The sequence below is a fragment of the Miniopterus schreibersii genome (assembly GCF_964146895.1).
Source record: "Miniopterus schreibersii genome assembly, chromosome: 6".
NCBI lineage: Eukaryota > Metazoa > Chordata > Mammalia > Chiroptera > Miniopteridae > Miniopterus > Miniopterus schreibersii.
This window is the reverse complement of record NC_138107.1, coordinates 81212419-81233530: the sequence shown is the minus strand read 5'-3', so window position 1 is coordinate 81233530 and position 21112 is coordinate 81212419. Positions and strand designations below refer to the sequence as shown.

At 52.6% G+C, this 21112-nt stretch overlaps 1 protein-coding gene across 1 annotated transcript; it reads left to right on the top strand.

The window, feature by feature from the left end:
• Positions 1-2290: 2290 nt before the first annotated feature.
• ZC3H12D (zinc finger CCCH-type containing 12D) lies at positions 2291-19625 on the top strand (the record flags this gene model as incomplete). Its single annotated transcript, XM_081140431.1, has 5 exons — positions 2291-2595; positions 10414-10553; positions 14080-14314; positions 17759-17865; positions 18847-19625. 5 exons carry the CDS (start codon positions 2291-2293, stop codon positions 19623-19625), a joined length of 1566 nt encoding a protein of 521 aa, XP_080996557.1.
• Between the last annotated feature and the right edge of the window lie 1487 nt (positions 19626-21112).

The window sequence follows — 21112 nt, the reverse complement described above, 5'->3', positions numbered from 1 at the left end:
TGGTGCTTGGCCAGGGTCTGAGCTGGAAGAGCAGCCGTGGGCTCATCCAGGCAGGGGCTGGGGGGGGCATGAGAAGAGGACCTGGTGGGACCTCCTTCATCGCTGAACAAGTGAGTAGAGGCTGAGCAAAGAGCTGGAAAGATTTAGGAAGAGACTCAGGACAAGTTGTACAACCGAAGGGAGAAGAGAGTTTTGAGAAGGAGGTTGTCCAAAAAAAATTTTTTTTTATTGATATAAGAGAGAGAGGAAGGGAGAGAGAGAGAGAGATAGAAACATCAATGATGAGAGAATCATTGATCGGCTGCCTCCTGCACGCCCCCGACTGGGGACTGAGCCGGCAACCCCGGCACGTGCCCTGACCGGGAATCAAACCACGATTTTCTGGATCCTAGGTCGATGCTCAACCGCTGAGCCACACTGGCCAGACTGTCCAAAAATTTTTGGTTGAAAATAACAAGTGAGGGAATGGCCCACAGTGTCAAAAGCAGCAGAGAGGAATGTGAAGTTGCTGTTGGAGTTGGCAGTTAGGAGGCCACACGTGACTTTGGGGGGCAGTTTTGGCGTTTCAGTAGTCAGTGGGCCCAGGAGGATGACAAATGGGGGACGCAGAGGCCTCTTTGACCAGGAGGTTGGCTGAGAAATGCCCTCCACCTGCCAGAGCCTGTCATTGTTGGTTCGGTTCTGGTTCCAGCACTACAGGGAGAGGCCCACAAGAGAATGAGAAGCCAAGCTGGGAACCTGGAAGGGAGATGTGAATACTGCAGGGGACACCTGCGGGAGACTAGGGACCGAAGGGCAAGCCTGAGATCGATGGGCATGAATGTTCAATTGAGCATGATTTATAACAGGGAAAATGGAAGACAATCTAAATTTTCATTGTTTGGTGTATGGTTAAATACCATCCATCCATCCATCCATCCAACAAATTAGCATTGAGGTTCAGCTATGCCAGGCCCCCATTTTAAATGCTGGAGATACAGTGGGAAGCAGAACAAATGAACAGGTGTGGGAAGATTTCCAAAACTTATTTTTAATAAGAAAAGTGAGTTGTTGAACATTATATACAGCATGACACTATTTATGTAAAAACAATCCCCTAACACAATGTATGTGTGTGTGTATTAGATATGCATGTAAATGCATAGAAAAAATGCTGCGGGGGTGCAAACAAATACTTAGCAGGAGAGGCTGGTGGGGTTGGGGTGTGTATGAAGAGACAGTACATCTTTTTATTCTTATACTCCTGCATTATTTCACGTTTTCACAGTCAATTTATTTTCATGATGACTTCTGTATTTGAAATGTTTTTTTGAAAGATGTAGGTCTTTGTAAGTAGATGAGAGAAGGACCCAGTCTGTCCAGAGTGTTCCTATTGGTTTCATCACCTTTTTGTAAAGATGATCCCCCCTGCACCCCCTCCCCCAGAGGTAGTGATGCCTGGGTAGAAAGGCTCACATTTGGGTTAGGACCTTTTGTTTTAGAGGTTCAGTATGGTCTGAATTAATTGCTAGGGGAAATATCAACGACTTGGTTACCTTGGATATGTATATATAATATACAGTATATACTATTACGTAATAATGTTTGGTTTATTATTATTATTGTGGCACAGCTCTGGAGGCTAGAAGTCTGAGATCAAGGTGTGGGCAGCGATGGTTTCTCTGAGACCTCCCTCCTTGGCTTCTAGGTAGCTGCCTTCTCCTGTGTCTTCATGTGGTCTTCCCTCTGTATCCACCTGTGTTCAAGTCTCCCCTTCTTACAAGGACACCAGTCATATTGGCTCAGGGCCCACCCCAATGGCCTCATTTTAACTTAATCACCTCTTCAAAGACCCCATTTCCAAATGTAGTAGCATCCTCAGGTATCAGGGTTAGGCCTTCGAAGTATGAATTGGGGTGGACGCAATTCACCCCATAACAGGACCTCAGAAACATTCCTTGGGCCTGTGTACAAATGTCCTGAGTACCGGTGGCCTCAGCTGCCCTCAGTGCCTCTGGCTGGTGACCCCTGCAGGGCACTGCGTGGGGCGAAGGCCTCCAGGGCGCACCAGTAAAGCAGTGTGATTGCATCTGAGGCTCCCCAACCACACTGAGCAGCTGAAAATCCCCAAGCAGACCAGGCGTCCCCAACATGATTTCCTGACAGATAAGGTGGGGAGGGAGCACAGGTCACTTGCCCTCAGGCTGCGCAGAAAACACCTGATGGATGCTTTTTCTCTTTAGCTCATGCCGGTCGGGCTCTGCCAGAACGCCGGGGGCAAGACCCTTGCCAGGGGCCTGGCTGGTGCAGCATGGAGCACTCAAGCAAGATGGAGTTTTTCCAGAAGCTAGGCTACGACCGGGAGGATGTGGTCAGGGTGCTGGGCAAGCTGGGCGAGGGCGCCCTAGTCAACGACGTGCTGCAGGAGCTGATCCAGACTGGCAGCCGCCCCGGGGCCCACCAGGGCAATGCTGCACCCCAGCTGGTTCCCAGGGGCTCCTGTGGGACCCTGGACTCCGCCCAGCATGGGCGGGGGGCTGACCCTGAGGAGGAATGTGGAGACCCGGCCAGTTCCTTGCGACCCATTGTGATCGACGGCAGCAACGTGGCAATGAGGTAGATTTCTTCATCCTGTCGTGGAGGGTGGGTTGGGAGGGGGGACTGTCCATCTTCTCAGTGCTTTAGTCCAAACAGCTTAGTGCCAATGGATGGGCCTTTGAATCCCTATTCCATCTCTTAGTAGCTGTGTGGCCTTAAGTAAGTCACTTAACCTCTCTGAGCCTCACTTTTTTCATCTCTAACGTTGGTATAAAAACCTCCCTAGAGGGGAGCTGCACAGAATGCGTACCTGACACACAGCATGGTTCAACAAGTGGTCGCTGTTGTCATAGGAACCCCGAGAGGGGCCCTGGCGTGAGGGGGGCTGTGGGTAAGCGGGGAGGAGCAGCTTCTTGTCTGGAGCCTGTCCCTGTCCGGCTGTGTGGTTCTGGGAAAGCCGTGGACCGCGTTCCCTCCTCCGTAACAGAGGGAGCCCTTCTGCTTCCCTGGAGGGCGAGTCAGGCAGGAACAGGTACTTGGGCTGCGCTGAAGTCCTCACGGGTGTGGGTGGGGGTGTGGTTCCTGGCTGGGTGTGAGGCTGCAGGCATGGGGGTTCTGTCTGGGTATTGGCACCTCGTGTGTTTGTGTCTCGATGATGAGAGACTGGCCTGCCTTGTGTTTCCTGGTGAGGCCGAGCGCAGCTGGGAGAGAATCTCTGCAGCCTCCCTGCCCCGCACCCCCCGCAGGCCGGCGAGGGGGAGTCATGCCAAACAAGCGTATTATTCTGCTTGGCTTGGTGACAGCAGGGCAAAGTGCAGAGCCATAGGAAACTGGCCACTCACAGCTGGTAACAGATACACTTCCCTTTCCCAAGGCTGAGCTGCAGGTGGGAATCGAGAAAAACCGTGTTATCAGCAGCACTGACTGCGTCAACAGAGCACCCTTTGCCTGACAGGCCAGTGGTTTTCCCTGGGGACTTGGTCTCACTTAGCATTTGGCAGGGCAGGACCAGAGCTTGGAATGGCTCACCCCAGGGTGGCTGGGCCTCAGGGGCTGCTCCTGCAGGCCCTGCGGGTGTGGGGGCCAAGCTTCAGCCAGCGGCTCCCTGGGCTTGACTAGATCAGAGAGAGTAACGGAGCCCCCTCCTTCTCCAGGGCTCGGAAGCTGGTCCTCAGGGGTCTCTCACGTTCCCCCACAGGCTCTCAGCGAGCCTGTGAAATCCTGTTTAATGCAAGATCTCTCTTCTTAAGAATCCAGCAGGTTCGGAAGGTCCTATAAAGAAAGTCTAAGGGGCTGTGAAAGGGGACCCTGGCCTCTGTCTGGTCTGGCCCTGCTCCCTCTGGGCATCTATAGAAATGTAAGATGATATCGTTTATAGTGAAACCTTTCCAGGCAGAAGATTCTGTGAGCTCTACGATTCCAGGTCCAAGGAGCAGAATGGCTGTGAGATGAAAAGACTACTTCAGGTGCTGCGGGACAGTGCAGGCATCTCTCTGGGGACCGGACGTATTTTAGGAATTGTTACGATAGGGTGGCAGCAGAGGGTTTTCTTTTGATGAAAGTCTGTTGTTGGTTGGAATTCAAATTGAAACCACATCCTCTATTTGCACATAACTATGATGTGTCCTGGTCGCATCCATTTAGTCCCCCCCCCCCCCCCCCCCGCCTCCCACAGTTGTAGCAGTTTAATCGCTTCCAGCTCAATCCGTGCGAGCTGCAAATGAAAATCACCACTCAGGCCATTATTAAAAACGTGTCACGCACTTGCTGCCTGAAAGTCACCTCAATTAACCAGAACACAGGCGGTTGTGTGTGTTCTCAGTGTGTGTACACACAGAGGTCTGTGCCTGAACATACACCCCCTACTCCCTGCATCTCACTGGCTAGGAAACAAAGGACAGCTTGCAGAACCCCCACCTGGCAGGTGGGACTTGATTTGGTCTGAGGCAAGTCTGGGAGAGAGAGCTGGGGTCCGAGGCTGCAGCTCCGTCTCCTACAATAGTGCCAACCGTGTCCTTCAACCAGAGTTTCAGCAAGACTGTGACCCTCAGGCTCTGGCAGACAGATCCAAGCATGGGGCTCACCCTTCCCAGGAAACGGATGCTGAAACCCAACAGGGTGTCTAGTTACTATCTGCTGACCTCAAAACTTAGTTAATCTCAGAAACATGGTTTCTGAGATCCTCCTTTGCTGAGGTTTTGTAAGATTGCTGACCCTGCCATTGTGCTTTATTGTTTTTAGTTAACTAAATAGAAATATTTCTTTCTTTCTTTCTTTCTTTCTTTCTTTCTTTCTTTCTTTCTTTCTTTCTTTCTTTCTTTCTTTCTCTCTCTCTCTCTCTCTCTCTCTCTCTCTCTCTCTCTCTCTCTCTCTCTCTTTCTTTCTTTCTTTCTTTCTTTAGATATGTCTTTATTGATTTCAGAGAGAAGGGAGAGGGAGAGAGAGATAGAAACATCAATGATGAGAGTCTCATTGATCAGCTGCCTCCTGCACACCCCTTACTGGGGATCGAGCCCACAACCGGGCATGTGCCTTGACTGGGAATCGAATCAAGATCTCCTGGATCACAGGTCGATGCTCAACCATTGAGACACACCCACCGGGCTAGAAATCTCTATTTAAATTTTTTTTTTTCAATTACAGTTGACTTACAATATTATATTACTTTCAGGTGTACAACCCTGTGATCAGACATCATATGACTTACTAAGTGATCATCCCAATAAGTCTCCTACCCATCTAATACCATACATAGTTATTACAATATTATGGACTGTGTTTTGAAGATGCTGCTGTTTTGTGTGCTGTCTGGTCCTGAAGGAGTGGGGATGAGTGGAAAAAAGAGAGGAGCACATGTCCTTTCTGCCCTGAGCAGAGGACAAGTGTGTCTTCTGCTGGCAGTAGCAACCTCTGTGGTCCTGTTGCTGACTTGCTATCCATGGCTCTGTCCCCTGGAGCCCGGGGCAGCTTCTACCTTTGCTCACAGAGAACAGCAGCATGACTTTTCAGCAACAGTTTTTTCTCACTGTCTTTGGGAAGCTGTGTTTCAGTGGCTCTGTAAAGACCAAAACCTGCAGTAGTTTTTTATTGTTACTGTAACCAATGACCACAAATGCAGTAGCTTGAAACAACACACATTTATTTTCTCACAGTTCTGGAGGTCAGAAGTCCAGCATTGGGCTGAAATCAAGAGCTGTGTTACCTCTGGAAGCTCCAGGAGATATGTTTTCTGGCCTTTTCCAGCTTCTAGAGGCTGCCTGCATTCCTTGGCTCATGGCCCCTTTTATCTTCAAAGCCAGCAGTGTCCTGAAATGATATAAATATATGACACGTGCTTTCATATATGTATTTCTCTGGGGAAGACATCCACAGTTTTCCGTAGGTACTTAAAGGGTCTGTGATCTCCCAAATGTGAAGAACCACAGATGTAGAATAAGAAATTATAGATAATGTCATGCTTTATGGGAGGCACCGAGCCATGGGTCCTCCACTGGCACAGAGAATGTTAAAGCTGGACATCTGACCCTCTCAGCTGAGCAAGGACAAGGCACAGGAAGGGACTAGACGGGCTTGGCCAAGGCCAACACTGGCTCCAGCAGATCCTGGGCTCCATCCCTATGCTCCAGCCATCCTGCCCTACGCAGACATTTCTGTGGGCTTCTCTCCCAGAGTTTCAGAATTGTAGCCCGAGGCTGTTTATAGTGATTGAACCCAGTGAGCCTAAGGCGACTGCTCTCTGCAGCTCAGCAGCTGGGCCACCGGCCAAGTGTTTTTTAAAAGAAGTGGGAATGTATTTGTTTGGGGCACACAAGAGCTGGCCCGTTTTATGAAACACATACAGTCCTCAAGTCATTTAAATAGAACCGTACCACCAAACGAAAAAACCTTCCGTTTCATCGTAACAACAAAGGGAGTCCATTTGGCTCTGATAAGCGTGACCAATGGCTTCATTTATCATTTCATAAGTGATAGGTCAATTCCAATGAGAATTCTAAGTTGTAATGTTGGGAGTGCATAAGATAGGGACCTGGGAAGCCAGACCTCATGCTTGCCCCATAGTTTGGTTAATCTCATTGTATTTCACATAGAAAACCAGGAGGTCAGAGGCAGTGGGTGGAACACGGGGCTTGGAGTGTAAAGGTCTGAGTTCTGACCCCTAGTCTGGGGCTGCCCAGGGAAACTCCCTGTGATGATGGGAGACCCTGACCCCACAGGCTTTTATCCTGGGGCCAGAGCCTGGCCCTGGTGAGCCCCAGACTTGGACTTGTCCTCTGCAGACAGGTGTGCTGACCCTCCGACCCATCACCTGGGACCCAGGTGCTTTCTGCAGGCCAGGACATTTCTCCTGCTGCTGCCAACCTTCCGGGAACCCTCAGGATGTCAAAATGCATTATATGGTGGCTCTTTTGCAGACTGACTCCCAAGTCCAATCCTCACACCTTCAGGGGGTGTTTGTGTGCATGTGTGTGCCTATGTGAGAGAGGGAGATGTGAGCTGAATACCTGAGTCACTGTATACCTGGCAGGTTTTAAAAAGCAGGTAGCTTTTATTGAAAGCTGCAGCATGGTGATTGGGAGGAACACGGATTCTCACGTGACCGCTGGTGCCAGCATTTCCTCGCCCGGGGCAGGCAAGCTCACAGGCCGTGCACATTCTGTAGGCAAATTGAGCAGAGGCCTGCTTGGAAGGACTTTGGCTTGGGGGAAATCCACCTGATAATTTCACATCCTCTTACTGCCCCAGGCCAGGGTTTCATTTTAATGTGTCCTCATTTTGGGGTACAGGGGTTTTTGTTTATGGTTGTTTTTAAAAAATTATTATTTTTATTTTTTCCATCACCTTTTGTCCCCTCTGTGCCCCCTTCCACCTCCACCCATCCCTCTCCGCCCCCACAATCACCACACTGTGGTCTCTGTCCATGTGTTGTTTATGTTTTTAAGCTGTTAGAAACCTCAGTAGAATCTGGCTGCTTTGGGAGGAAGGAATCTTCAGCAAGAGGGCTCAGGCCCACGGGGGAGGTCTTGGTCAGGCCCCTACTAGTGGGTTCCCGGGGGCAGGTGTGCTCCTGGGCTGGGGACCAGTTCCTTCTGGCGACGCTGGCCTTGGGTTCCCACCCAAGTCTGCACCTGTCCCTCCATTGGCAAGATGAGGGCCCTCAGAGCAGCCCCCGCCCTCCCTCTTCCTTCTGACCTGAGCTGGGGGAGATCAGAGAAGGGCTGTAACTCCAGGTTCAGGGTGTTTACAACTTAACCCCAAATAACAAGCCAACAGTGGTGCCCCTTTCCATGCCACCGCCAAGGCCTGTTCCGCGAGCCGCTAACTTCTGCAGAGACTTCTGGGCAATAGTTGAGGATACAGTGGTGTCCCAATTAGATTGTCCTGTCACTGTTCGTGGCTACACTCTAACTGTGGCTGACCCATGCACAACTGTCACATAGGCAAAATCTGTCTCAGGCCCCAACCCACTTCCCCTTACCACCCTCCCTTTATTCAAAACCTACCACTCCTGTTTCCTTTCCCCAGGGCCTCGCTCTCCGCTTGCTGCTTGATAAACTCATCCACAGTGACCAGTAATAAGCACCAAGTTCCCTCCCCAAGCTAGAGCATTTAGCAGCAAGTACTTAGGCTCCAGAGGCAGAGACTGGGGAGGGGCAGGGTTAAGTGGAATAAATGGAGATGGGAGAGGTTTGCAGCCCAACAGAGGCTCTGCGATCTTCCAGATCAGCAAGCCGGCTGGCCTGGGCACACTGTTCTGCTTTAGTTTGCTCAAGGGTAAAATGGGACGAAGGTCACTTCCTCAAGGGCTGGTTGTAATGATTAAATGATGTTCACATGCAGAGCTGCCTGGTGCACAGGGCTCCCCATGAATATTAAAAATGAGCTCCAAGAAACAGGGGCGAGGCCTGACTCATTCACTGAGCACCCAGCACAGAGTCTTGCTGAGGTAGAGGTTCATGAATTGATTGTGAGTGGATGGAGGAAGCACACATAGAGGGGCGCCTTTGGGTTCGGTACTTCTCTCTATATGTGGGGAGCGGGCTCTGGGGGTGACCATGAGCTTTGTTGCTTGACTGGGGTCTCTGCTGGCCCCCCTCTTAGAGACCGACCCCCATGTGGTGAGAAGCTGGCTCCTGATATGGCATCAGTCCTGCAATCGCCCAGAGCGTTCTGTGGCCATGGGGAGGCCATGGTGGGATGTTGAGGTTGGTAAAAAAAAAGTGGCAAGGATGGAAAAATAGACAAATCTTCACATCTCAGAAGAGACCAGAGGCTTTTGAGGAGAGGTTGGAGTGGGGTGTGGGGGTTCAGTCATGCAAAACAATAGACCTGAAGAGAATCTTCTGTTCCACAGAGACCAGCTTAGGGGCAAGCTTTAAACTTGCCAATTGGTGATATTTCAGTGTCTGTCTTCTGCAAGGTTAAGGCTTCATGTGTTCTCTCCTGATATCCCCCCCCCTTCCCAATGTCACCTGGGAGCTTTGAGAGCTGGTGTTGGCTGGGAGAGGAGGTCTGGGACTCTCACCGGGCTCTGTTGCAGAGTGGCTGGGCTGGCCTGGCTTCCAGAATGGTCACCATAGAGGGCCATCGGTCCCACCTGGCTTTTGAGCAGTCATGCTGGCTTAAAGTGCTGTCCCTCTTGTGGGGCCTATTTGCCCATCCCCAGGCCTCAGACAACCCACCAGGTCTGGGGGCATTCAAGGGACCAGGGATGTTGCTTCCTGCTCACCAATCAGCCACTGTCCTCCAAGGCAACCTGTGGCCCTGTGGGTGCCGTGCCCGCTGAGGCCAAGATTTCTGAGAGGCTGGCACCTGGCTTGGGCTGTGCCAAGGCACAAGCCTTCAGCCTCCTCTTTGCACCCATCTTGATGTTTCTACATCTCCCCTTCCTTTATGACTCAGTCGGGTGGAGAGGCCTGAGGGGTGCAGGGGTAAGGACTCTGTGAATGACCCCTCCTCACTCTCCCTGCATTTCCTTTTTTCAGCTTCCACGGGGGAGGAAGGGGCTAGCTTTCCACTTCCTCTTTTTATTATTATTTTTTAACCACAGACACCTCCACTGATATTTTTTCCTTACTGTTTGCATAAGCCTCACAGCTCGGCTGCAATGGCCAAAGGGCTCTTCTCTAAACTGGAAGACACGGCAGATGTAGGCGGCAAGGCCGGGTCCTGATCGCTACCCTCCTCCCTTACGCATCAACACCTGCTCGCCCAAGTCGCCATCCATTCTTGCCTTGATGACCACAGCAGCATCCTAACTGGTACCCAGGACCCACTCCTGCTCCCTTCTACCTTATTGTCCTCTGTGCTGCCAGGTTGAACTTTCTGAAACATACATGGGATCCCATCATATCACATCACATACACCCCCAGTCTTAAAGCCCTTCTATGACTTCTCATTGCTTTTAGGAGCAAGTGAAATCTTCAGTAAGGCTTGCAAGGCTCGGCCTGGTCTTGGGCCTCCTCTCACAGCACCCTCTCCTTTCTGCCACCATCGATGTCTTTGGTGGAACTTATGGGGCACATTGGCCTCCTTGCTTGGACTTGGGAAGCCCAGTAACATAGCTACGGCCCTCTCTTAGGGTGGACGCGTTCTGCAGGTGGCTACTCATGTCCACTCTATGCTGATCCTTATTAGCTTAGGCTAATAAGAGAATCTGGTCTCTTAATCCTGGGAATTTACTCACCTTGGAGCCTGAGGCCCTCTACAAACTATCAGAAGCTACATGGTTCCAGTTAAGAAGTATATTCTGTGCAAAGCATGAACTATTTTTTTTTTAAATGTAGATTTGTCTGATTCCCTTTGATTATGAGACTGTGCTCCAGAATATTCCCGGGGGAAATCACTCTTCAGAACCCTTTCTGGGTCTCGACAGACTCTTTGTTTTCCCATTGTAGCCACGGAAATAAAGAAGCCTTCTCCTGCCGGGGAATCCAGCTGGCTGTGGACTGGTTCCGGGAAAGAGGGCACACCTACATCAAAGTTTTTGTCCCCTCCTGGAGGAAAGACCCACCGAGAGCTGATACCCCTATTCGAGGTATGCTGGAGCAGACACCGCTTGCGAGGTACCATTCACCTGTCCTCAGCAGAGCTCCTGCATGCTTTGCATTCAGTTATCTACGTAGCTGTTTGTCTGATGTCTGTCTTCCTCATGGGACTCTGAGCTCCATGAAGGCTCTGACTGTGTGTGCTCCCTGCCAAAGCCCTGACACCTAGCACAACACCTGGCACTGAGTAGGTGCTCAATATATAGTTGAATAAATGAATGAAAAAATTACTGCATTTTTTGGTGTGAATGACTGAGTTCCAAAAATAACTGTCTTACAACTCTTAACACACTGCGGAAAGATCAGATCTGCATCCTGCCCTCATAGAATATAGGATCTGAAAGAGACGTTCATTCAGTCTGGTGATATTTATTTATTGAACCCCTAGTCCAGTCTCTTCATAAAAATAACAATATATGCTTTGACTTTCAAAAAAAAAAAAAAAGGAAACTGAGACCCAGAGAATTCTTAATTTTTAATTCTTATGTCAGAAATATCTCAAGCTACAAAAACAGGGCTTTGTTTTTGTTTGGCTTTCTTATAACAAGAAGTCAGATACTAAGCCATTGGCCTTGTGTCAGCCAAGTTGATGAATGTAGGGCTGACCTCCTGGTGATTCTGGCAGATTTCTCTGACTTTGTCTTCCAGCCTTTTTACCAAAAGGTTTTGTTTTTAATTCTATTGATTACCAATTGCTTCTACTTCTTGTTTGGATTCTCCATGTAATTTTTAAATAAAGTGCTGTTCTTGTCTTAGGGATGCAGTATCTTTTTTACTATTTCTATAGTAATTCTTTACTATTTCTATAGACTGTCACAAATTCTCTTGAGTTCCACAAATCGTATTTATTTTTTCTGTGGTCAGTTCTCTTTGTTCTCTGTCTCTGTCTCTGTCTCTGTCTCTCTCTCTCTCTCTGTGTGTGTGTGTGTGTGCTGTTAGGTCTTCTCAAAAGTCTGATGATCCTTTGGTTGTCAATTTTTATTTTTGAATAAAAAACCAGATTGGTTAAATAATGATCTCTCTCTCTAAATATCTTTGCGATTGCCATGGGCTTTCTCTCTTAGCATGCGGCTTTTCCCTGAATGGCTGGGCTGACCCCAGGTGGTGCTGGGCAGATTTCACCCAGCTGGCAGGCAGCTGGGCCCCGGCGGTGATGCTCTTACTCTAGGACGCCAGAGGCCACAGGGAACCTCCCCTTCCTCACTAGAGCTCCCCTTTCCTTCTCCTTGGGCACAGGCAAAGGGTGGATGCGGCTGCCCCCTGAGCAGCCCTCCCGTGAGCCATCCTGCCTTCTGCCGACTTCCCCCCTGTCCGCGTGCCTGGAGCTCTGGGTCCTTTCGGAGAAAGCGGCTCCCCCCCCACTGCAGCCTTCTGCGCACATTCTGGTGTGTGGCCCCCTCTGCACTGTAGGATCAGTATGATCCTGTCTGCTTTCTGTCTTCCTAAAATCTGTCAAAATCCTGGGTTTGCCCATCTTTAATGTGATCGGGGATCCCCTCTCCTTTTGAGCTTCATTGCTACCATTGCAGTAGGATTCGGAGAAGCAGGGGCACAGGTGCTCGTGTGCAGTTCCCTATCAGGAGCTGGTCACCCCAAATTATTCTTTATGGCCTGAACATGGAGAATAGTGGCTTTCAATGGTTGTGTAATATTTAAATCTAGTACGGGTAAAGAGGAGGGAAATCATTTTGGGGTAGGGAAGGAACTGTTAAACAAGCCACAACAAGTGAGAGAAAGATTCATAAATTTGACTACATAGAATCAAAGCCTCTCTTCATTAGGGGGTATTGTGAGAGCAATAAAATGAAAAGATGAGCCTCAAACTGGGAGAGGCTCTACATCACACATTCCCAATGAAGGGTTACTATCCAGGATCCATAGAGAATGTCTTCAAATTAATAAGACAAAGACAAAGGACCAATAGAAAGATCCATGAATAGGTCTTTCACAGAAAACATAAATGGCCAATTAACATGTGAAAAGATGCTCAATCTCATTAGTAACTAGAGAAATGCAAAATAAAACCACAACAAGAGGCCACTTTACACCCACCAAATTGGCAAATATTCAAAAACCTGAAAATGCCTCGTGTTGAGAAGGCGGTCTCAATGCTGCACTGGTTGCTGGGTGGTAACGTGATATAACCGCTTTGGAAAACAGCTTGGCGTTATCTTGTGCAGTGCCCTTCCCTACAACTCAGCCGCATCACTCCCAGCGATGCACCCTAGAGAAACCCTTGAATTTCTGCACCCGGAGGCTTGTGTGCAAAGCTGACACGGTGACCCTATCACCACCACCAAACCTCACCAACACGAGGTCACATGAAGACAGCAAGTTGCACACAAACATGCGAACATGTGCAGTGTGAATCCATTTGTGCAAAGTCTAGAGGTTCACAATCCCATGGAAAATCAGCCTTCAGGGGATACATACATATCTATTTTTGAAAAATGAAAGCAAGGGAATTATAAACACAAAGCTCTAAAGACTGAGTTATCTTAGGGGGAATTCAGAGATGCAAGCCTGGAGGGGCAAGGGGGACTCCACAAGCACAGGCCATGTTCTGTGTCTCAGGGAGTGCTACATACTTAGCATTTAAGTAAATGATTCTTTGTACTCTGTACGTATCATGTACTTTTTCAAAGTCTGGAAACAATGGCACCTAGGAAAGGACTTTGACTTGGGGAGAAAACCCTTTGTGAAGCACATGCTAGTGCAACTTTTTGTGTAGAAGGGGTTTGCTTGCATGTCTCCAAAGGCAAAACTAAGGTCAAAGAGTAGACCTTCCAGGGACGTGGAATTCAGCTCCTGATGAGACATTTAACATTTGCACCACCTGATGCATAGGTCACCTTCTCACCAGTCCTGAGCTTATCCGGTCCACCTACAGACACTGAGGCAGGTAGAGGAGCTGCGATCCGCATTTTATAAATGTAAACACTGACATTCAAAGAGGGGTGAGGTACCCAAGAGCTGGAGCTAAGACCAGAATCCAGGCTGTAGATTCTCAATCCTGGACTCTTCCCTTGACATTCTTATGTCCCTCAGAGCTGTCACTTATGAGATCCTCCATCTGGAAGGTGACCCAAGTAGATTCCTGTGTCTGCACAGTGATTCTCAGCTAAGCGCTCATGCAGGAGCTTTCGAGGTGAATGCCAGGATCCCAGTAGTTCCCTAGGCGTTGCCAGGATTTCAGTTGTAACGTGAATGTCTTTCTCCAGAAAAAGGCCTCTTGTGTCTAAATTGACTCTTCCTTGTTGGGTACCAAGCTCTGGACTCCTCGTGACTCAGGCAGACAGAAGCCAAGAGTCTCTTGACTGGAGGCAGGGGGCTTATTCTGCTCAAGACCTCTCCTCTCTTCTGACATGCTGGGCCATAAGGTGGGGGAGGCGGGTGTTGGCTCAGAGGGCTCCCCTGAGTTTCCAAATGTGCTCCGTGATCTTAGGATGGTCCTTAGGGGTGGGGAGTCCTCCTGAGAAAGCCGCTACATGCTGTCCCCCTCCCTGTGGCCCCCAGAGCAGCACGTGCTGGAGGAGCTGGAGCGGCAGGCGGTGCTGGTGTATACCCCGTCCCGCAAGGTGAACGGCAAGCGCGTGGTCTGCTACGATGACCGCTACATCGTGAAGGTGGCCTACGAGTGGGATGGCATCATCGTCTCCAACGACAACTACCGCGACCTGCAAAGTGAGAACCCCGAGTGGAAGTGGTTCATTGAGCAGAGGCTGCTCATGTTCTCCTTCGTCAACGACCGGTACGTGGTGGCCGAGGGGGCCTGGCCCCGGGCGGGCTGTGGGTGATGGGAAGAAACCACTCCAACTAGCCCAGGCCCAACAGGGCTCATGGGCACAGGGCACCATGCCAGACCCAGAGGACACCCGCCCTGGAGACAGCTGGTCTGAGGTCGCCCTCTCTGCTCCCACAGGCCACACAGTCTCCGTGTTTCTGGGTCTCCTCTCTTTTGGGACCAGCTTTCTCCAACAAGGCTGTTTTGCCCCAACTGCCCATGACCTTTTTCTTCCCGTGTCCACATCTAGCTGGCCCCACGTAGGGTTGTCCAGCAGGTGGGCCAAGTGCGGGCTTGGAGCACCATAAACTTTTTGCTTTTATCTTTAAAAAAAGATAAAAGTGCTCTTCTAGTAAGAGCACTGGAACAGTCATTGGGGGAAGTCTGAACTTTGCTGTACTTCCCTTTACTGTTTTTGTCTTCCCTTGTCTGTTTTCTTTTAAAAAAAATTTAATTTTTTTTCTTTTTTAATTTTTTCTTCTTTTATTTTTTAAAAATATGTTTTTATTGATTTCAGAGAGAGAGGAAGGGAAAGGGAGAGATAGAAACATCAATGATGAGAGAGTCATCATTGATCGGCCGCCTCCTGCACCCCCCCCCCCCCACTGGGGATCGAGTGCACAACCTGGGCATGTGCCCTGACCGGGAATCAGGCCGTGACCTCCTGGTTCATAGGTCAACACTCAACCACTGAGCCATGCCGGCTGGGCTTATTTTTTTAAAAATTAAATTTATTGGGGTGACAGTGGTTAATATGAACATATAGGTTTCAGGTGTGGGTTTCTGTTATAAGATCTCTATATTGCTCTGTGTGCCCACCACCCAAGTCATATCTTCTCCCGTCATATATATTAAGACCCCCTTAACTTTTGAATTACATAGGGGAGTGGGTGGCAGCATCTTTGGGGCTGTTAAGATCTTGGAACTGTCTCAATACCTCTTGGTTGAAATTTTGAAGAGACTCTGCTGAGTTCATCTATCCTCTTGGTTGGTTCTCCTGGGTCAGGTCGATCCTGGACTAACCAGCCACACGAGGGTCACAAGGCACAAACCCATTAGCAGGTGCTGGGCAAGGGTCCCTAGACCGAGCTAAGCTGGGGAGAAGGTGATGGCTGGTCCACAGCAAACGTGCTCAGGCACGCTGAGGGCACAGGCTGGGGGCCGGGCCGCCTGGGTGTGGGTCTGATAGATAGGGTGGGACGAGGTGAGGAGGGCACAGCAGGCTGGGGCTTCACTCCCACTTCAGTGTCTGTTCCAGGCAGTGATAGCTCAGTCCCCATTCTGGGCTCCCCGCCTGGCTTTAGGAATGTGGCTGAGGCGAGCTCCCTCGCCCTGTGAAGGCAGGCACTTTCTCTACGTGGCGCGGCCCCCCACGCCTGGCACCTCGCAGGCGCTCCATGCTAGCCCTGGGGGAGTGAGTGAGTGAGTGAGTGAGTGGCTGCAGTCTGGGGAGGAGAGAATGGGCGAGAGGAGGCAACGTGTCGGCCGGGTCTGGCCCCTTGCCCACGGCAGACCAGTCCCTGACCCGCAGCCCCGGGGGCAGTGTGGTGTGGTGGGAAGAGCTCGGGCTTTGGGAGGCAGGAGGCGAGGTTTCAACCTGGAGCCCTGCGGTTTCCTGGGCGTGTGTCGTGAGGAATCACCCCTCACTGAGCCGAGCGTCCTTACCTTGAGTTAGCCCCACGCTGGCTAATCATACTTAGTCTGAGAGGGTTGTGAGCACAGGAGAGAGCTGGACCCCGTGATCCTCAGGCCAGGCCAGGACACGGTGCCTCCAGGGGGTACTGTTGCCCCGCCCACCACCTGGCACACCGCCGCAGCGGGCAGGACCCTCCTGAGCCCCAGGGCAGATGCTCGAAGCAGCTACCCTGCGGTAGCCCCGGTCATTTCCACATACACAAGGCCGGCAGCTCCCTCTGTCTGGCTCAGGCCTGGAGGAATCTGGCAAGTCTGGTAACTGTGGGTTCCAGAAAATCCTCACTGAGGTCGGATGGGTCATGGCTGCCTCTGGCCTGGTGACAGCCTGGGGCCCGGGCCAAGTTTTTTTTGACGCACGGGCCTCTGCTTAAGGGTCTGCCAGAAGGTCGCCTGGCTGCCAGGGGCAGAGCCTGCCCGCCGGTCTGTGGGCGAAGATGCCCACCCCAGTGCCCCGGGCACGTCCATAGGGCCCTCTTGGCCCAGCTAGCAGCTGCGAGGCTGGGAGGGAGCAGGAGGTGAAGCCTTTGGGAACTTTTAATAACCGCAGTGGGCCGCTCCCCGGATTCTTGGTCAGGGCCCAACCTGGAGCAGCCGGCTGTGTAGCTGGGATCTGAGCTGCGGAGGCTGCCTGGGGATCGCCCAGCTCTGGGCCAGCCTGGCAGACGCGGTCTGCAGGGTGGGACCTCAGCATGACCCTGGACTCTTAGGGGGGCACAAACTTGTAAGAATAGGCCCTCTGTTTAGAATCTACAACCCCTCCAGCGGAGCCTTTGTGTGACCTGGAAATGTCTCCAGGGAACAGAAGTATTCATATAAAATGGATGGCGCTAAACCAGGGGAGTTTTCCTTCTCAGGAATGTTGTTTTCCCCTTCGAGCTGTGAGCACCCTGAAGATGCATTTCCTTCCTTGTTAGCCCTAATGCCAGGGAGAAGGGAAGGGGCAGGCGAGGAGCCAGCAGGGTGGGTTAGAGAACATGGCCCCGGTCAGGCGGCCCGGGAGCTGAGACCAAACCCAGCCAGAGCCCGACTTTGCAGGGGAGGGTCCTGCATGGAGGCTGCGTCTGCAGGGCGCACCTGGGTTCCGGGGCTTTGCTGAGTCGCCTACCTGTGTTCCAAACTCTTTGTTACTGTTGATTCCTACCCTGTATCTGCCCAGAGCTGTGGGTTAGCTGCAGAAATGGGATCTAAGCCTGAATGAGGGCTGTTTGCAGCCCCACGGAGGTCTCTAACTTTCTCTGTCGAGGACAAAGGGGAGGCAGCTCACAGTCGCTTTCAGACTAGGACACCTCAGGGGGACTGAGAGCAATTATGCTTCCCTGTGAGTGGATAAAAATCACCTGGGGCATTGTTAAAGTGCAGATTCCTGAACAACTTGAGATTCAGATTAAGCAGGTCTGGTAGGAAGCCAAGGACCTGCATTTGGAAAAGAGTTGCTAGGTGATTCTGGTCCCGCTGGCTGGAACCTCAGCAGGAGAAACTCTTGGAAGAGGCCCAGGGGCTGCTCTCCAGGGATCTGTGCTGCGCTCTGCGTGGGTTCAGGGAGAGGAAGGGCTGTGCTGCTTTAGCACCTGATGACACCTCTGGGTGCTGGAAGAGCGCTGGCTGCTGAGCCTGGCTGAGGTCATGCTTGGTGCTGCCATTCATTCCCTTGCTGTGTGCTCGCCACGCAGGTGGGATTGTTGAGTCCCTGTTGGTCCGGCTGTGCTTGTTTTCTAGGTTCATGCCTCCTGACGACCCCCTGGGCCGCCGGGGACCCACCCTGAGCAACTTCCTGAGCAGGAAGCCAAAGCCCCCAGAGCCATCCTGGCAGCACTGCCCGTATGGTAGGTGACACCCCGCTCCTCGTAGGCCCAGTTCAGGGCCTTGTCTCCATGGCAGTTTCCTGACAGGGTTATTGTAAGGGTGAACTGACATCTGGGCCGCCTGCTGCATAAAAGTATTTTGAGGGGATGGATACAAGGGTTACACACTGGGCAAAGCTGTCCTGGAAGCAGGGAGGCTTTGTGTTCCCCAAGCTCCCCTTTCTCAGTCCCTTCACCTGGCACATTGTGTCCCATCCTGCCCCACCGTCCCCCACCCCGGCACCCTTATGGACTTTGGTCAAGGCTACCTGTCTAGAGTTAAGGATTCTATCCAGAGCCCTCCAGGGCGTCAGCCTTCTAGCCAGCTCTCACTAACTTGCTTTGAAAGCTATCCGATGTCCCCAGGCCTTGGTTTCTGTGCCCACAGAAGTTTAAAAAGCCTTAGGTGATAGGCAGAGTCATTTCAGGTTAGAATTAAGGTGAAATACATTCAGGTTGACGCATCCCGCTCCCTTTCACTCTCAAAGGTGTCCGGGTTGCGATGATTATTTGATCACCTGTTACGGCAATCTGTAGGGAGAGGGCAACGCTTAGAGCAGGAATGTGGGCAAATGGTGGAAACTGAGGCAGCACTGGAGGTGCAATCCTATGCCAGCCAGAACTACCCACTGCCCACCCCCTCCTCTGCCCCCAAGCTTGGTCCTATCCACAGGGTCCCTGGGAAAGTGGAGGCTGAAGGAAGGGAGTTCCGAGACTGGCACCCACCTGGCTGACACCGGGGGTGATTGAGCCCAGCGCCCCCTGCCAAAAGGAGGGGTGCTGCACCCTCCTGCATCCCAGGGCACTTTGCCCACCTCGTCCTGCCCCAGTCCCGATAACTCTGCAGCCCGGCTACTTTCCGTGAGCAACATCCACGGAGAAAGCCGCGGGCCGGCACTGCCCCGCCCGGGCACGGCCTCCCGCGCCCGTCTCACTCGCGCCCTCTCCCCCCGCGCCCTCCAGGCAAGAAATGCACCTACGGCATCAAGTGCAAGTTCTACCACCCGGAGAGGCCGCACCAGGCGCAGCTGGCGGTGGCCGACGAGCTCCGCGCGCAGACGCGCACCTGGCGGAGCGCGGGCGCCGACGAGGAGCGGCCGCGGGCGCGCGCGGAGCAGGGCGGGCCCCGGGGCGCCCCTGCCGCCGCCTGGCCGGGGCCCCGGGACTCGGGCGCGCGCAGCCTGCCCCCGGGCCGGGCGGCCAACCCCGCGGGCCTCGAGGGGGGCCTCTCGCGGCTCGCCCTCGGCGACGACCCCGGCGTCCTGCGGGCGCCCCCTCCCGGCCTGGGCTGCGGCCTCGCACCCCGGCCACGCCGGTCCGACTGGGCGGCGCCGGGGGCCTCGCGGTCACTGCCGGCTCTGCCCGGCCTCCCGAGCCCCCCGAGCCAGGCAGGCCCGCCGGTTCGGCCACGGGCAGGGGACGGCGCCGGGGACCCGCAGAGGGACCTGCTACCCCCCAGAACGCCGCCCACCGACCCGTGGGCCCTCCGGCAGGGGCCCTGCGGGTCCCCGGGCCGCCCGGCCTGGGCGGCGTCGGGCTGGGGCGACGGCGCCCTCTGGGGTCCCTCGGGGTCCGGCGAGGGGGCCGCGCGCGCCCGAGCGCGCGCCGAGCTGTGCGGCGTGTTCCCGGCGCAGCAGGTGGACCGCGTCATGGCCCTGTTCCCCGCGCTCTCCGACGTGGCCCGGCTCACGCTGCTCATCCGGAGGCTCCGAAGGTGCGGCGGGCCCGTGGGAAACCCCTGAGCAGCGGGGGCACCCGGGCGGCCCACCCGTGGGGCTCCCTTTCCTTTAAAGATGGTCAGGGGAGCCCGCTTCTTCCCCCAGCTCTGCCCACGGTGGCACTCAGTGACTCGGCGATGCGTCCGCGTCCTGTCCTGCAGAGGAGGGCTGGCTGCGCCCGTGGAGGGAGTGCCGTCTCCTGCCTGCCACACCGCGGCCCCGCCGGGCTCTGGAACTCTCCATGGCTGTTTTGGTCCCGCTGCCGTTGGGATCCACAGTTGGGTCACAAGGTCAATGTAAGGGGTGACACCAGAAACGGAGTGGAGACAGCACACCCCAGGCCATCAGGCGAAGTACCTACGGAACTCTTGTTTGTTAGCTACGTGTGTGCCTGCCTACCCTGTAAATTTAATGTGGGTCATCTCAAAGGTTCGAGAAATTCTGGTGAATGGTCTTGACTTTCGTTGCATCAAATCATGTGTGAAATAAGTAGTCAGTTGGCCAGTGGAGGTTTTAGCGTCTAGAGGTTTTCATATGAGCTGTTTCTCTTATAGTCTCGTGAGGGCAACCCAGAGTTCTGGCCTTGATGCGTGGGCTCCACTTGTCACTCTGAAGTTGTGTGTCTGTGCTGGTCTGTGGAGGTGTGCAGCGGCACATTGTTCTGAGGTCCTGCCTGCGGGGCCTTTACCCCCTTCTCACACACACACACACACACACACACACACACACACACACACACACACACTTGACTCAGGGGTAAATGGTCCAGCACAGGTCCCCTACTGGCCCAGGCTTCTAAACCACCCCTCACAGCCCCGCCTCAGAAACCTCCAGGTTGGTTCGAGACAAGCTGGGATGAGCCTCCGTCATTGAGGCGTATTGCCACCTGCACCGTTACTGTCTTTTCCAGCCGACTACTGCTTTTAGTTTTGGACAGAAGTGGCCCATCCATCTGTAATGGACAAGAAACTACAGTGGCAAATGATGTTGCCAGAGCATGGACCTTGTGTCCTCAGGCATCTCAGAACAGCGTCCATCCATTCATTCTGGGTTCTGAGACCAGTTCTGCAGGTCTTGACTGATTTGTTCGTAAAGGGACTTGGTGGCGTGGCATTGGCAGAGCCTGTGAGGCACCTCCCAATGGAAAACCAGCTGCCAACCCCTGCAAGCTTCCTGCGGACTGGAAAGAGCAGGGGGAACTCTTCTTGGTGCATTACTTGGCTGCATTGTTGGCACAGCCCAGGGTGTGCCCCAGGAGAATGCACTCCTGGCCCTCTAATTCATGGTTAGTGCTGCCATTGGAGATACGGTGACGTTGTGTTTGCCTGTGACCCACTTCATTGTTTTAAATTAGATTCTCAGCATGGCTTCAGACAAATCTGTTCTTCACATGGCAGCCACAATTACACCTTATTTTTGGTCTTTCTTTTTTATGGCAATGACTTTTTACTTTTTTGGTGTTTTTATTTTTTTATTTTGACAAGACAAGCTTTATGTTAGAGCTGCGTTTG